The sequence below is a fragment of the Leptidea sinapis genome, chromosome 14 (assembly GCF_905404315.1).
Source record: "Leptidea sinapis chromosome 14, ilLepSina1.1, whole genome shotgun sequence".
Classification (NCBI taxonomy): domain Eukaryota; kingdom Metazoa; phylum Arthropoda; class Insecta; order Lepidoptera; family Pieridae; genus Leptidea; species Leptidea sinapis.
This window is the reverse complement of record NC_066278.1, coordinates 3335243-3350968: the sequence shown is the minus strand read 5'-3', so window position 1 is coordinate 3350968 and position 15726 is coordinate 3335243. Positions and strand designations below refer to the sequence as shown.

At 34.4% G+C, this 15726-nt stretch overlaps 2 protein-coding genes and 1 non-coding gene across 4 annotated transcripts in view; 2 read left to right on the top strand and 1 right to left on the bottom strand.

Annotated features, from left to right (window-relative positions):
• The window catches only part of LOC126968075 (retinol dehydrogenase 5), a 180134-nt gene that overhangs the window by 107668 nt on the left and 56740 nt on the right, over positions 1-15726 (bottom strand). For both annotated transcript variants that reach the window (XR_007730132.1, XM_050812886.1), the window contains exons 2-3: positions 7383-7576; positions 4347-4572 (exon numbers count right to left, since the gene is read on the bottom strand). Coding sequence is in view for 1 of the 2 variants with exons in the window: in XM_050812886.1 (XP_050668843.1) it covers positions 4347-4572; positions 7383-7553 (397 nt within the window). In the remaining variant the exon portion in view is untranslated. The remainder of the gene's footprint in view (positions 1-4346; positions 4573-7382; positions 7577-15726) is intronic.
• LOC126968081 (uncharacterized) overlaps positions 1-15726 on the top strand; it is an 89075-nt gene that overhangs the window by 64199 nt on the left and 9150 nt on the right. The window lies entirely within an intron of this gene.
• Trnag-ccc (transfer RNA glycine (anticodon CCC)) lies at positions 357-427 on the top strand. Its single transcript has one exon. It is a non-coding gene; the product is annotated as a tRNA-Gly (tRNA).

Genomic DNA, 15726 nt, shown 5'->3' with positions numbered 1-15726 from the left:
CACTATACAATATTAAAACAGCCAATAGATGGCGTTAATTAATACTTTTGTGGTTTGTTTCTAAAAAAATTTAAAATATGTCTAATATTCCAAAAATAGAAATATGTTAGATAATGCGTATATTCGTATATAGTCGTACGCTACTTCTTTATAAAATTGCATCAGAATTGCTTTAGAATGTCAATAAGAAAATTTAAAGTACAGGTACAGGCAATATTATACTTATACTTCGAATACCTAACTAAACTTAAAAAAACATAAGGAATCGCAGGAGCGATGCCGGCCATTAAAGAAGCTGTACGCGCTTTTTAATATAGTCTTTATTTACTTATTGTTGTTTTCATCTTATCTTACGCGCACTGCTGGTGTAGTGGTATCATGCAAGATTCCCATTCTTGCGACCCGGGTTCGATTCCCGGGCAGTGCATGGTTTTTTTTATTTGCTTTAATTTAAAATTTTAATTTTAACTAACATTTAATGATTTTCGAATATTAAATATTCACAGCTTTGCGTAGATAGATATATTAAGGTGATGATAATAGGAGAAATGTTAGGTACATTATATACCTATATAATATAAATTTATGTTGAATTTTTAAATTAAATGTATATAAAATTATATTAATATGTAAACTATCATAAGAGTTTGCGCATTTACGGCAAATATTACTATTATGGTAAACATCCTTTGATTGAATTTTTTTATGAAGAATCTGGTGCTTCTTTGCGAATATCAAGTAGCAAAGGTCTTTTTTTCAGTATTTTTATATTAATTTTTAAATATTGGACTGAATATAATATATTTAATAGTAGATTAATTTTTTTTTATTAACTGGCTCCGTCGACTGAATGTCGACGATTCGGCCAACGTCAAGGTGGAGAGATTTTTATTTTAATTTAGCTGATTGAAGTATATAAAGAGCTGATTTAAAAGGAAATGATCGGTTGATATAGCTGTGGTTTATTAGTGAACTGAATAATGGGCAACAAGAGTTAGTACGGTTAGTAATAAACACCCATAATATTAACTACATTGTTAGTATCTAATCTAAGTTTAAGTGAGAAATGTGTGAATGTAAGTGGGATATATGTGCCTAATAGAAGCTTTGAAAAGAAGAATTTGACTTGAATAAATAAATAAATTAATTTGTTCAACCTATTGCTTAGTGCTTACTTTTAATAGATTTATGGGGTTCAAGGTACAAATTAAAGTTTTAAGTGATTTATATATTTTGTACTACTTACTATTAGGTATACTACTTATATGTGAAAACTGTATTGTTATTACAATATTGTAAGTCTTCCAAATAAAATGAAGTAAAATACCAAGTTAATGTATTTAATCACTACCGTCCACCCGCTGGTTTCGAAATGTTATGAGATTTCAATTTATTCGGCCTTACAAATAAACTTGAAACAAAGTTATACCAAGTATATGCAAAATGTTGACTATCGGCCGTTTTCAATAACCTATCTATCCTTAGTTTAATTTACTAGACGCAGACAAATCTATCCTTTTACGCTGACTTACATTTCAATAACCTATCGACATAAAGCATTGGGGGCAACCCCCTTATTCATAATGGTCCGCTAACTTTAAACAGCCGCTTAGGAGTGTTTTTTCTCATTCGGACTTAGGTCAATAGAAGAAGACAGAGTGAGAATTAGTAATGCCTTAAGTTAGCAGACTATTATGAATAAGGGGGTTGGGCTATAACTATAATGGACATAACTATGGTCCTATGGGTAGATAAGATCTTGTCATTAAACGGTGACAGCAATGTATCCGTTAGTTAAACTAAGGGTAGATAGTTTATTGAAAACGGCCGTATATCGCTGACAAGTGACAACACTGCTAATACAATGATAATTCTGAAGTTTTCTGAATGTCAAGCAGCCTTGCAAATAAACACGGGAAACATTATACGTATGTGTGAACCAGTCATAAGCAAAATGTCTTTATGTAAACATTTTGCATAATTATTCTTGCTGTCGCTTTTTACTAAGTTTATTTGTAAGGCTGAGTTTTATCGCGAGAGATCTGGTTAGTAGGAAATGTAAGACTTAACCTATACAGGCTGTCCCAAAGTTATGGGACATAAGGGAAAGTACCTTAAATATCGAAGATAGGCTATTTTACTGAAAGAAGACTTTATGTTATTTTTAAAAGTTAGTAATTCTGCATTCAAAGATTTCTAAAAATTACTTGCCTCGTCTGGGAATCGAACCGACTTAAATGTAAAAAAAACACCCTACTCTTATGATGCCAATCGAAAGAATGGCCAAAAACTAATAACTCTTCTTATATATATAGAAAGAATAGGTAAAAAGGCATAAAAGGCATTTATTTTCTCAAATTTGATTCCTTTAGAATTCTTTTTGATGACATTTCTAATAACTACTAGATACTTCTACCGCTTCGGAAACAAATGGCGCTCTGAAGAGAAGATGCGGCGCAAGAAACTCTCCCAGCATTTTTTTTTTTGCGCTCTTTCCAATAAAAATATACAATATTGTGCAGTCATTTCTATCGCTATAAAATAATCACAATCAAGTCCCAGGCTGTCCGATCATTTAGATATTCAGCAGTTGAGTAATAGGATTTACGACAGAGCGATTTTTTTATAAAACGTTTAAATTTATTTATAGATAATGCCTGAACAGTGGCTGGGACTTTATTATAGAAGTATATACATTTACCCTTAAAGCTATTATGTATCTTATGAGGTATTTACAAATGTCGCTGTGTGGAGTGGTAATGATAAAATATAACATCATTGTTAATATTGTTATATCATTGTTAATACAAAAGTGGTTATGGATGGTTTATTCTATCTGAAATAAGATATTTTTTTTTAATCTAATTAATCAAACACTTAAAGCGGGCGGCACAACTACAGACCTGACGCGAGTATCAGTAACTTAACTAAAACACTTTTAAAAGAAGTACAAAGCGTGTAACTTATAACAGAATTTAAAAATTCCTTTTAAGTTAACATTTATTTCTTGTTAAGATTAAGTTTTTCCGAATTAATTTATGTTAGGTACGATTCAGTTAGTTTCGTTTTAATCTTTTAAAACAATTTAATGAATCCTACTTCATTATGACGACCCATATAGCCGAATGGTTAGTGACCCTGACTACTAAGCTAGAGGTCCTGGGTTCGAATCCCGGTAGGTGCAATCATTTATATGATAAATATGGAAGTTTGTTTCCGAATCATGGATATATTATATGTATTTATGTATGTTTAAGTATGTATATTGTATTAAATATATCGTTGTCTTGTACCCATAGTACAGGCTATGCCTAGTTTGGGGCAAGATAATTTGTGTAAGAATGTGTCAATATTATTATTATATATTATTATTATTATTGTAATACTCATTTCAATGATCGTTTAAACTTATTTCAGACCTGCAACCAACTCGGAAACGAACTTAGCTATTTGTCATAATATAGAAGGATATTGAAGGATTGGCGAACATACTTAGTTCTGCAGCATACGCGGTTAAAAAGATTAGGCAATTAACTGACATAGATACGGTGCGACTAGTAGGTATCCTTTAGTTATTTCTATAGTATTATGTCCTATGGTATATTGCTATGGGGCAACGCTGCCAATATTAATACAATATTTGTGCTGCAGAAGAGGGCTATTCGCGCTATTTATAACCTAGGTCCTAAAGAATCAAAATTCAAAGAAATTAACATATTCACTGTTGCTTCTCAATATATTCTTGATAATGTAATGTATGTTCATAGGCACATATGAATTTGCCAGAAACTGTCAAAACCATAATGTTAACACCAGGAACAGACATAAACTTATGATGCCTACTACTCGGCTTAGTCGAGTTAGTCTTTTGTCGGGCGATGTATATGCTTTTACAACAAGATCCCAGAAAATGTTCAAAACAAAAGTATAACGTTATTCAAAAGAATTGTTAAAAAACGTTTGTGTGGTAAAGGTTACTTTCTTAATGATACCACAGATTGGGAATGGAGTGACCGCCCTCATGCTATTAAATAATAAGTTTAATTGTACAATATTACTTTGTAAACATATTTATTCGATGGAATAAAAAAGCCCACAGAGTTTGTTGTGCCCATTCTTCTCAGGTCTGATGCATTCATCTTGGAATGGGTGGTAGTTTTTTTGACTTTCAATAAGTGATGTCACATCCTACTTTCAGACCGCCCTTCAGACCGAAATACAGTATTGCTCACATATTGGTGATTCACGGCATAAATAGGCGCCGTTGTGGTACCCATAATCTTGCCGGCGTCCTGTGCAAAGGAGCCTCCCACTAGTAAATAATGTGAATAATGACAGTAATGTACCATGTTCCCCGGCGGGTAAGTGTTGAGCCATGGCTCTCGCTGCTTCATCTAAGAGGTCTTCTCTGGCGACATCCAGCTCGAGTGTCACCAGGCGCGGTGGTGCCACATCCTCAGGAGTAGAAGCGATGTGATTCTGGAGCCAGGACTCAGCGAGACGAGCTCCGAGGCCGCCCTGGCGACAGCCAGCTATGACGCGCCAGCCGCGACTGCTCAGGTATGTTGCGATCTGTATTGGTTTTGAAAATATTAACAGTACTTTACGGAGTATTAAGGGCGCACACACCACAAGTCCCCAAGATTGGTACAAGAGTACATTGAGATTAACAAACAGGAATTTCAGTTGAGAAGATGTTTTTCAAATGTCTGAAAATGAGTAGGAATTGGCGAATTATAGTCGCAGTTACATATGTATTAGTGTGCCTTGATCGAGCTGCGTTCGACGAGGAAACCAGTGGTAGAGATATTTAAGTTCGACGCAGTAAAAAGAGGGTAAAAAAGAAGGACAAACTAACAGTTCCGGGCCTGGTCGACCCTCTCATGAAGAACTCTGCTTTTCCTTTATTAAAACAGTTTGATGTTCCCCATTTTATGATAACTCAAGTAAGTCTCAGTAAGATTATATTATTACTTTAAAGTTCAGATTGTACAAATATTGTGTAAGATTCTGAAACTGTAGATATTGATTTAAATGAGAGGCAATGACTTTTTTGCCACTTCTTGTTTGTAAATAAACATGTCTTGTCTTTTCATGTCTTTGGTCAGGCCAAAGACATGTTGAAAATTCTAAAATGGTTGATCCTAAAATTTCGTAAACAATAGCTCGTGTGCCCTCAATCATGCTTCTATTCCCTGCAGTGCCTCTCAGGATTATTCAAAAACCAAAAATTCCAAGGGGCTTGAAACAAGAGATGTTAAGTCTAAGAAAGACGTGAAACACAATTAATGCTCGCACGCTGGCGACTGAGAGAGGCGCAGTTGTGGTGTCCGTGCCACCGGCGTCCTCCCTGCTGAAATAATTAAGAAAAAGCTTATCAAGTACAAGATTACAGGATACAACTTAGAAGCCTACTTCAATAAATATTACTACCTAGTAATAGTGTCACCTGACCCGTGCGAACAATGAAACCCTAATATGGAATCCCTTTCATAATATACATTCTCAACGCATTGAAAACATTCAAAGATCATTCACCAGACACTTGGCTTTTTTAGCAAGTGGAATTAGCCACAGATGTCCTTACACACAGCGCTCTTTCTTCTCTCTTTCTCATCACATCTTTAAGATGAAATCCCTAAACACGTGTCATAAAATGTTTGATATATTTCCAAAATACAGGATGGACCAAAAGTCCGTTTACATTTGAATCGGTTGCCGCGTCTAGCAGCGGCGGCGGAGGGGGATGGAAGGGTTACGCATTGCAAGAACGGCCAATGGGAATTTAGTACCATGGCGTCGTTTAGCGGTAGTCAACGTGCATTTTGTGTACGCGAGTACTATCGAAACAACGATTCTGCGACCTTAGCTCAACGAAAGTTTTGCAATCATTACAAGATACGACACAAAAATCAAGCTCCATCAGGCGTGTTAATTAAAAAATGGGTGCTCAAGTTTGAGAAGACGAGTTCAACAATGGATTTACGTCGATCTGGCCGGCCTAGAACGTCGAGGGACCCCGAAAACGTGGAGCGAGTAAAATCGTCTGTTCGTGACCAACCTGGACTATCAACTCGAAAGCGGTCTGCTGTCCTTAACGTGCCAAGATAATGATGTATTAAACCGCATTCTCAAGAAAGATTTAAGTCTACATTCCTATAAAATCCAAATGGTGCAGGAATTAAGGCCTCAGGACCATGCCACTAGGTTGCAGTTTGCGAACGAAATGGTAGAGCGATTCACCAGTTTTACAAACATTTTTTTCTCAACAAGGCACACTTCCACCTAAATGGGCATGTTAATAGACAAAATTGTCGTTATTGGAGTGACACTATGTCATGGTGATCAAAAACCCCTGCATTTCAGCCAACCAACCCAGTAACTCTTGACGAATTAAAGGATCGTATTAACACAGAAATCCAAAACATCTCAACAGAAACATGTAAAGCTGTCATCGAAAATTTCCGCTCTAGATTGCAGCAATGCCAGAATAATGAAGGATTGCATATGGATGATGTGATTTTTAAGACATAAATTTTGTTGGCTATCGAAAACAATAAACAATTTTGATCTACTGTAATTAGTTTTTTTTAATCATCATTCCAATTATAAACGGACTTTTGGTCCACCCTGTAGTTAACAACCATGTCAATAATACGGAGCTACTCGATAAAATATCTTTCACCGTACCTTCGAGGTATCCGCGTAAAAGTATTCATAATACATTTAGCAGACCTAAAATCGGATTTAGGACTGAATTCGCCAATTATCAGAGCTGGCGAACAATATAACATGCTTGTTAGAAAACACCCAAATGTGTCTCATGGCTCACTTAAGAATAAAATACTAACATACTTTTAAGTCATTCTATAAACTAACCTAGTAACTTAAATTTAATTTTCACATTAACTTTTATATGTAATTAATTTTAAAACACCTACTTTAAATTATTATTAGTCAATGCTGTGCATATCTTTTATAGGTGTGCTGTGCATATATTAGAATTGTAAATATGTAATGTAAAGTTTATATTTGTAAATGTATTAATATGTATTCTGTTGAAGTGCCTAATAAATAAATAAATAAATAACCCTATCAAGACCTATGGCTCGTCTATGTGCGTCATCGACGAATTCGTTCATTACACAGTCAACAGGTTGCACTATTAATTATCCTATTTTTTTCTAATCTTTTATTTTGATACAATATTTGTTATTATTTTTCTTCTAAACTGGCAACAAGCTTTAAAATGGTGTTCGCAACATTTAATAATCTGATGAATAATTATGGAAGTTATAGCATTCCGACACGTAACACCATAGATAAATAATATAATGTAGAGATATATGAAAACAACAAAAATAACTTGATTCTTTACAGACCTGCAACCCAAAGGCTGAGTCGACGGACGTGACGAGGACAGTCTTGGCGCTGGCCACCGGAAGTACCTCGGCAACCCTCACCTTCCGAAGCAAGTAAAGCAGCAGCGCACCAACGATGGAGCAGAGTGCTGCAACCTGAAGCCCCAACGACACCCACGTGAGAGGATCCATGGCTTACTGTCCTTGCATTGCTTCTGAAATTAAAATTTCATCATTAACCCTCAAACTCAAAGCCACTAAAGTCTTTCTTATGTCTAGAAATTATATATTTTAATGAAATCATCCTATAATACAAATGATTTAAGTTTTCTTTAGTGTTAATTCCGCCAATATTTGTTTTTAAAACAATTCGACACGTGTTTCACCTCTACACGAGGCATCCTTAGGACGTGTTGTCTTGCCAAAATCTGGCACGAGACTCCTTTAAAACAATTCGACACGTGTGTCACGTGTTTTTAAAAACAAATATTGGCGGAATTAACACTAAAGAAAACTTAAATCATTTGTATAATTATGGATTTCCGCAAAGTAACGCCTAATTCAATAAATTTTCTATCATCCTATAACTTTGAAGAACATTATACATATAAAAAGAGCAGTTGTTGCATTAGGACCTAATGTTTTGCTTTTCGTATCTTTTCTTACGTATCGATTTCCGGGTAGGTTCCCGTCGCTGACTCTCTGACTGTTAGGTTCGTAGCACATACAGACAAATTATAACAGTACGTTTGAAATCTAAGGAACACTTCTATATACTTCGCCAAACCTCGACCTGCGTTGAGACCGCCATAACATTTCATCCGCGATTTGTTAAAAAAAATACATGCTTAAAATATCTTCTCAAGAAGCAGAACAAAATGTTAAATGTAAAATTATTTATTCTACAACAAAGCCATTAATGACCTTCCCGGGAGGTGACAGAATTGGATAGATAATGGGAGTAAATACTTCGATTCACTAAATATATTCCTCGCAAAAATCTTGTAAACTTTTTAGTACAATACGGAAATTTATTACTTTAACCTTAAATATTGTCTTGTTTTTAGATTATGTCATGTTTGATCTTGTTTTGGTTAAAAGGCTGATAAATAAATGAAGTACCCACCAGTCCCAGTAAGAAATGACAGAAAACAATTCCTTATTGATACACTGATACACTTCTCCTGCCTACCCAGTTGTCACTCACCCAGGTTTGACTGTATTAGACGTTGCACTTTAAGTATTTGTTTCTGAAGCACGCGCCGGTTATTCTCTATCGTACACAGTATACTTGCGTTATTTCACCGGTTACCGGTTACCGGCGACATTGTTTTAATACAGCGTTGATAATGTTTACCAACAAAATATACAAGCGGACGGTCACTTGTAAACAATCACTACAATAGACATTCAAACACAGTCATTGGACATTCATGCCCGAAATTTGAATAGTTGACTAGTTTGTCGAATACTTATTACGTAATACTGATGTAACGGAAAAGAAAACATTGGAACAACTCCGGATTCTTTAAAAACCCAAAAATTCTGAGTGGCATTACAATTGCGCTCGTCACCTTGAGAAATAAGATGTTAAGTCTCATTTGGCCAATAATTTCACTAGTTACTGCGCCCTTCAGATCGAAACACAGTAATGTTTACACATTACTGCTTCACGGTAGAAATAGGCGCCGTTGTTGTACCCATAATCTAGCCGACTGCCTGTGCAAAGGAGCCTCCCACTGGTATAACTGTATGTATATTTTATAATGTATTGTGATACATTTATATTAAGGTAGGTAGTAAGCAGTACCTGTTATAGCTTGTAATATTTATATCTTTGACGTGAGTACTTACACAAATTAAATATGAAAATAAAATTTTTGAACTGACTCTTTCACTGAGCCAACCGTTCGAGTGACGTACCGTTGATAAATCTTGTATGTGTTGTTCAACTCTCAGGTTGTGGCTTCATTTACAGGATCTACTTTACGGTTGATAACCTGCTCAACCCCAATATTTGGATATTAGGAAATTGACTTGAGATGTCGCTCTTTCAAATCTAAGCAGTTTGTTATTTCTAAGGTGATAATCCTCACTTCTGGGGTTAATTACAGAAATTAAACGTGATTACTTATCGAATTTATTATGCTACCTTTTAACATTTATAGCAAAAAACGCTGAGTTCAAAAATATGATGATCACTGTCCATGCTCACCATCAGTTGAATCACCGACCACGAAGCGTATGTTACAAAATTTGAAAGATGCAATTGAGTGTCAAGATGTTGGAGCGCAGTCGTTAATCTAAGGTTTAATGTTTTTCTGTTCACCGTAGGAAAGTAACGTGCCGTACACACCCGGGAGGACGTGTACTATCGTGTGTCCTATAATAGCAACTGTACTATAATAATAATAATAATATTGACACACTTTTTACACAAATTATCTTGCCCCGAGTTATGCATATATAGCCTGTGTTATGGGTTACAAGACAATGATATATTTAATACAATATACTTACTTAAACATACATAAATTCATATAAACATACATAAATATATTTAAACATCCATGACTCGGAAGCAAACATTCATATTCATCATATAAATGCTTGCACCTACCGGGATTCAAACCCGGGACCTCTAGCTTTGTAGGTTGGATCGCTAACCACTCGGCTATACAGGCTATACATACTATGACGCGGGGTTGTTTCTACTATTATAGTTTTAAATGTTTTGTCACTGTGAAAGCTGAGCTAAATCATCATCATGTTCACAGAAATTCATTTCTAAACGCAATGGAAATATAGAAAGTGCGATTTATTTTCATATTAGAATACGCAGCATTCATTAGGATGTTGTCGAGTGTCTATTTCAATTAAGTCGTAAAATAGTTTACGATAGAGACTCTGCTTTTAATTTGAATATTGCAAATGATGCTTGGCCTCCGCTTCGCTACACCTAGATACCGCACTACCTAAGAACAATAGCTTTTTTATTGTGGCTACTATTAGATGCTTGTGTGCGCGGCATCTTAACACTCAATGGCATCTTTCAAATTTTGTAACATACGTTTCATGTTATTTTACACTGATATTAATTAAAAGTTTGACAGAACATGACACTTTACGACTATGCCTGCGCTATCTAGTAGGAGCGCAGCAGAGACCAATCATTAATCTAAGCTTAATACATAAGCTAATTAATATATGTAATATTATAGTTTTCTAAAAGGTCCAAAGACTTTTTAGTCGGCCAACCTTTCTTTCACCCACAGCCCATGCCGTTTATTTGTCAGACCTTAGTGAGTGCAAAGTTCTATTTCGAATTTTAACAAACTTAAATTTACATAACTTTAAATTAACTTATTTATGGTGTATGTGGATGATGCAGCGACTGTACTCAATAACTTTTGTATTAATTTACATTTACTTTTTTGACTTACTCGTGTAAGACATTGACTATTTGACGTTTGAGTGTGTTTTTTGCATCATTTTACATTTTACATATTATATTGTAATTGAAATGATTTGTAAATCGATGTAAATGTAAATCTTGATATAAAAGAGTGGCAATGAGTTTCTTGCTACATCTTCTCATTAGCTCAACCCTTTTAGAAGTAGCGGTAGATTCAATAAGAAAAATATTTTATTTTTTTTTGACATTCATAAGTGTCATTTCCGTGACCTACATGAATAAACTGATTTTGATTTGATTTGATTTAATTTAAACTACGTTTTTCCATTGCTCTTTGCGCTGTTCTAATCTTTTTTTTGCTATTGAGAAGGTCTATTTTTTGCAGCCATAGAATAAACAAGTAGGAGAAAGGTATAAAGTACAACTTTATCATTTTTGTAGAATGGTTCTTTAAGTACTTAAGTGTTTCTTTAGCCAAAAGTTTCTTTCAAATTTTTTATAGCCCCCATCCATTTCTTTCCCGTTAAAGATCTAGTTGCATAAATAAATCAAACTATTATTTTCATTTAGAAGATGTTCTAAGCTTTTGGACATTATTTTGATCAATATGTTAGGTTTTTTTAAGTGATAACCCTCACTTCTAGGATTAATACACAAATAAAATTTAACTTAATTAAAAAAAACGGAACGCCGGAGGTCGTGGGTTCGAATACCGCATCGTTCATAAAATTTTGTTTTTCAAATTTTATTTGTGTATTAATCCTAGAAGTGAGGGTTATCACTTTAAAAAAACATAACATATTGTAAAGATTTACAAGTGTAACATCTCAAGTCAATTACCTAATATGCAAATATTGGGGTTGAGCAGTTTATCAACTGTAAAGTAGATCCTGTAGATGAAACCACAACCTGAGAGTTAAACAAAGCAAACAGAATTTTATAACGAGGCGGTACTCGAACAGTTAGCTCAGTTGGTTAATACACCGGCACGGAACGCCGGAGGTCGTGGGTTCGAATCCCGCATCGTTTATAATATTTTGTTTTTCAAATTTCATTTGTGCATTATTTTGATGTTAGTTGCGTTCATTTAAAAACTAATTTTAAAGCTAGTTTCTCCAAGCGAGTGAATCATTTCTGCTAAATTGTTTGCTGTTTCGAAATGAAAAAATGGGGTGTGAAAGGTAGTTGGAAGTAATCATGAACATTTATAATACACACACACACACACTCACGTCTTGTTCCTGTCGGGGTAGGCAGAGACAATAGAACGCCACTTGCTCCCATTCTTACAACATCACGAGCTTCCTTTACATTCATTACTCCGGGTGCTTCGAATATTAATAATTATTTCATATATTATTTCTTAATAATAACTAATAAGACTGCAATATTCGATGTATATACATGGATAAGATAAGATACAGGGCACAGATATTGTGTTCTGAATTTGATTTTGATTGTAACTGGATTTTGGAAATACCTACAGATCTGGGTTATCCCATCTTACTACAACTAATATGATACATTGTGGTGGCCACTATTAACGTATATTAATTGACGTAATGTATTGAGGTAAGTTTCCCGTAACATTTATTATTTGTTTCTTTACAATCTGCTTACAAACAAACACTTGTAAGTTCGTTGAAATAATATGTTGATGGCTCTTCGAGAAATAGCGCGTGTATGTAAAAATGTATGTTAATTTAAGTAGTTGTGAGTAAAGGCTTCAATTATGTTGACACTCCAGTTGAATAGACCAAAAATTTATGAATATCAATTTTTGGAATGAAACTTCTTTAGAATCGATGTGATTTGAAACTCGATGAAACGAAAAAGCGAGACGTTAGAGACACAAACAGGAAAATGTCTGGGATTCAGCCAGCAAGAGAATGAGTTGAGAATGCATTATACAATGTTTCTGAACCAGGCGATCATAATTGACGGAGAGATTGTCTTATGTATGACGTGAGTATTCCTTAATATATTCTGCCGTCAGGCGCTTGACGTATTACGACAAAGACACTAGGAGAACATAAATATTGTAGCGGTGATAGTAATGAAATCATATGCAGTTTAGAGCTTTAAAGTTAATTATGCATCGGATACAGCGATTCCGTTGATTGAGTTTTTGGACCCCAAATTAAATTGTGAAAAAATGAAAATGTGCAGTAGTTGTATCAACTGTATCAACATAAGATCAAAAACAGTAATTGACGCATTATTCCAAACATATATTGACCACGTTAAGACTATTATTGACTAATTATTTTTTTATTCATTTATTTGTTAAGGTTTACCAGCTAGATACACAATTTTATATATACTAATAAGATAAACATTAATAAGTGTTACTATTTACATATCTAAATTAAAGGTATGCACATCGTTACTAAACTAAAAAACTAATGCTAAAAACAAATTAGAAAAATAACAATAATGCATTTACTACTAATACTAATTACATAGTTATTAATCTATATTTTTTAATGACAAGAACACCTGTTTTTTATAAAAGTTAATATTTGAAAATATATCGATGTTATGATCTAATTTAAATATTTTATTATAGCTTACACATATGAGTTGAATGGGAGAGTGTAATCCGTAGTTTTTTCTATAAAATTTAATAAATATTGGGGAATATGTACCTATTCGACAATTAAATGATGATTTATTTAATACGGGATTTATATATATATTTATATATATAATACGCATTTATCACGGGGAGTGTTCCGAAGAGCTGTTCAACCTGATTCCTGCCGCCGAATTTCACCTTCGCACGACACGCCACAAGTTACGATATCATCCCCACCATCTGGATGTGTGGCGGTCCTCCACAGTGCGGTTTTCAAGGAGCTTTCTTCCTCGTACCACGAAGCTGTGGAATGAGCTTCCTTGTGCGGTGTTTCCGGGACGATACGACATGGGTACCTTCAAGAAAAGCGCGTACACCTTCCTTAAAGGCCGGCAACGCTCTTGTGATTCCTCTGGTGTTGCAGGAGAGTGTGGGCGGCGGTGATCACTTAACACCAGGTGACCCGTACGCTCGTTTGTCCTCCTATTCCATAAAAAAAAAATACTTTAGTTACCATTAGCCTCTTGTATCATTTATCGTAAATGTAAGCTCTGAGTCTGAATAAATCTATACGAATAAAATGTAAAATAATTATAAAACTTTGTATCACTATGATCATTACTAAAACCTACAATTATCTTCTTCCCGAAATTTTACATTCATCTCATTATCTGGAAGCCAAAATTTTTGAAGGTTCGCTTCTACGTGTGACTTGCAAACATTTTTTTTAAATCTATTATAGGTAACAAAACCTGACTTTTATTTGATTTATTGTAAATTTATTCATCACACAGTATTAGGATTATTTAACGATGTAACTGACGAACAGAGTCGTGAGATAATGTTTTGAGCCATTGTGTCCTCCACACAATACAAGATCACGGCCAATGGTAAATACAGGTTTTTGTTTGCATCAGTGTTGTTTTAATTAAGTAATGGCAAAAAAGGGGCATCAGCCTTAAGGCGCAGTCATACCTCAATATCCATAAAAATTGGTTTTTTAGAGAATAGAGAACAACATAATGCAACGAAAATATTCCGACGCAAAAAATACAGTGCACAAAGAAGGACTTAAAGAAAATTTTTAACCGAATAGAATATTTATATATAATTTGTAATATCCAATAAAAAATTTGGAAGTTGCTTCCCAAAAATAAACTTTGGAGTCAACAATCTCCAATTGTTGCAGCTATAACAACATTCTATTTTTAAAGAATTTAATAGAATTAGTACTTTTCTAAAACTTGAACCGAACAATTTTTCAATTTAATATGTAAATTTTGAATAAACAAAAGATAAACAGTAAAATAAATGCCCATTTGCAGCTTAGCCACATAATCAACACAAATATTGTAGGGTTGGTTGTAGCATTTACAATCCTAGTCAGTCCGCGCCTTAATTGCATTTTACACCTACAGCACCTTATACATAAAAAATAATCATTAAATACCTAATTATTACAATTTTATAGTTCTATTTTATTCATTTATTTAATAGGTACACACAACAGAATTACAACAAACACATAATTAACAAAGAAAAGTGAAGTTAATAAAAAGCGTATAAAAACACACTTTATTTGCAAGTCGAACCGAGAAATTGGAAATATTTTTTTAAAATATGGAGTGCAGTCCTGGTAAACATAGAAGGACTATGTCGTACAAATGTTGTGTTGTCATCGGTTCTTTGTGGGTGGACTAAATTTTAAATAAATCTAGCGATTAGGTGGTTGAAAATCATCGTATATAATGTATCTACATAATATAAAGGTTGACTTAAAACTTAGCAGGACAATTTTTTTTACGCCAATAAGGGACAAGACGAGCAGGACGTTCAGCTGGTAGTAATTGATACGCCCTATCCATTACAATGCAGCGCCGTTCAGGATTCTTGAAAAACCCAAAAATTCTGAGCAGCACTACAATTTCGCGCGTCACCTTGAGACATATGATGTTAAGTTTCATTTGCCCAGTAATTAGCGCCGTTCAGGATTCTTGAAAAACCCAAAAATTCTGAGCAGCACTACAATTTCGCTCGTCACCTTGAGACATATGATGTTAAGTTTCGTTTGCCAAGTAGTTTCACTAACTACGGCGCCCTTCAGACCGAAACACAATAATGCTTTCACATTACTGCTTCACGGCAGAAAAAGGCGCCGTTGTGGTATCCATAATCTGGCCGGTATCTTGTGCAAAGGAGCCTCCCAATGGTAAAAATAAAAAGTAACTTTTAGTAATTGTAAACTGATCGTCTTATTTTCACATCAAAAAGAAATCACCGATTACAATAATTATAGCAACATCTGACGCGGACTCGTTTCCAAGGAAGAGTACTATTAGCCATCTGCTTTGAAATAAATACGATTTTGTAAA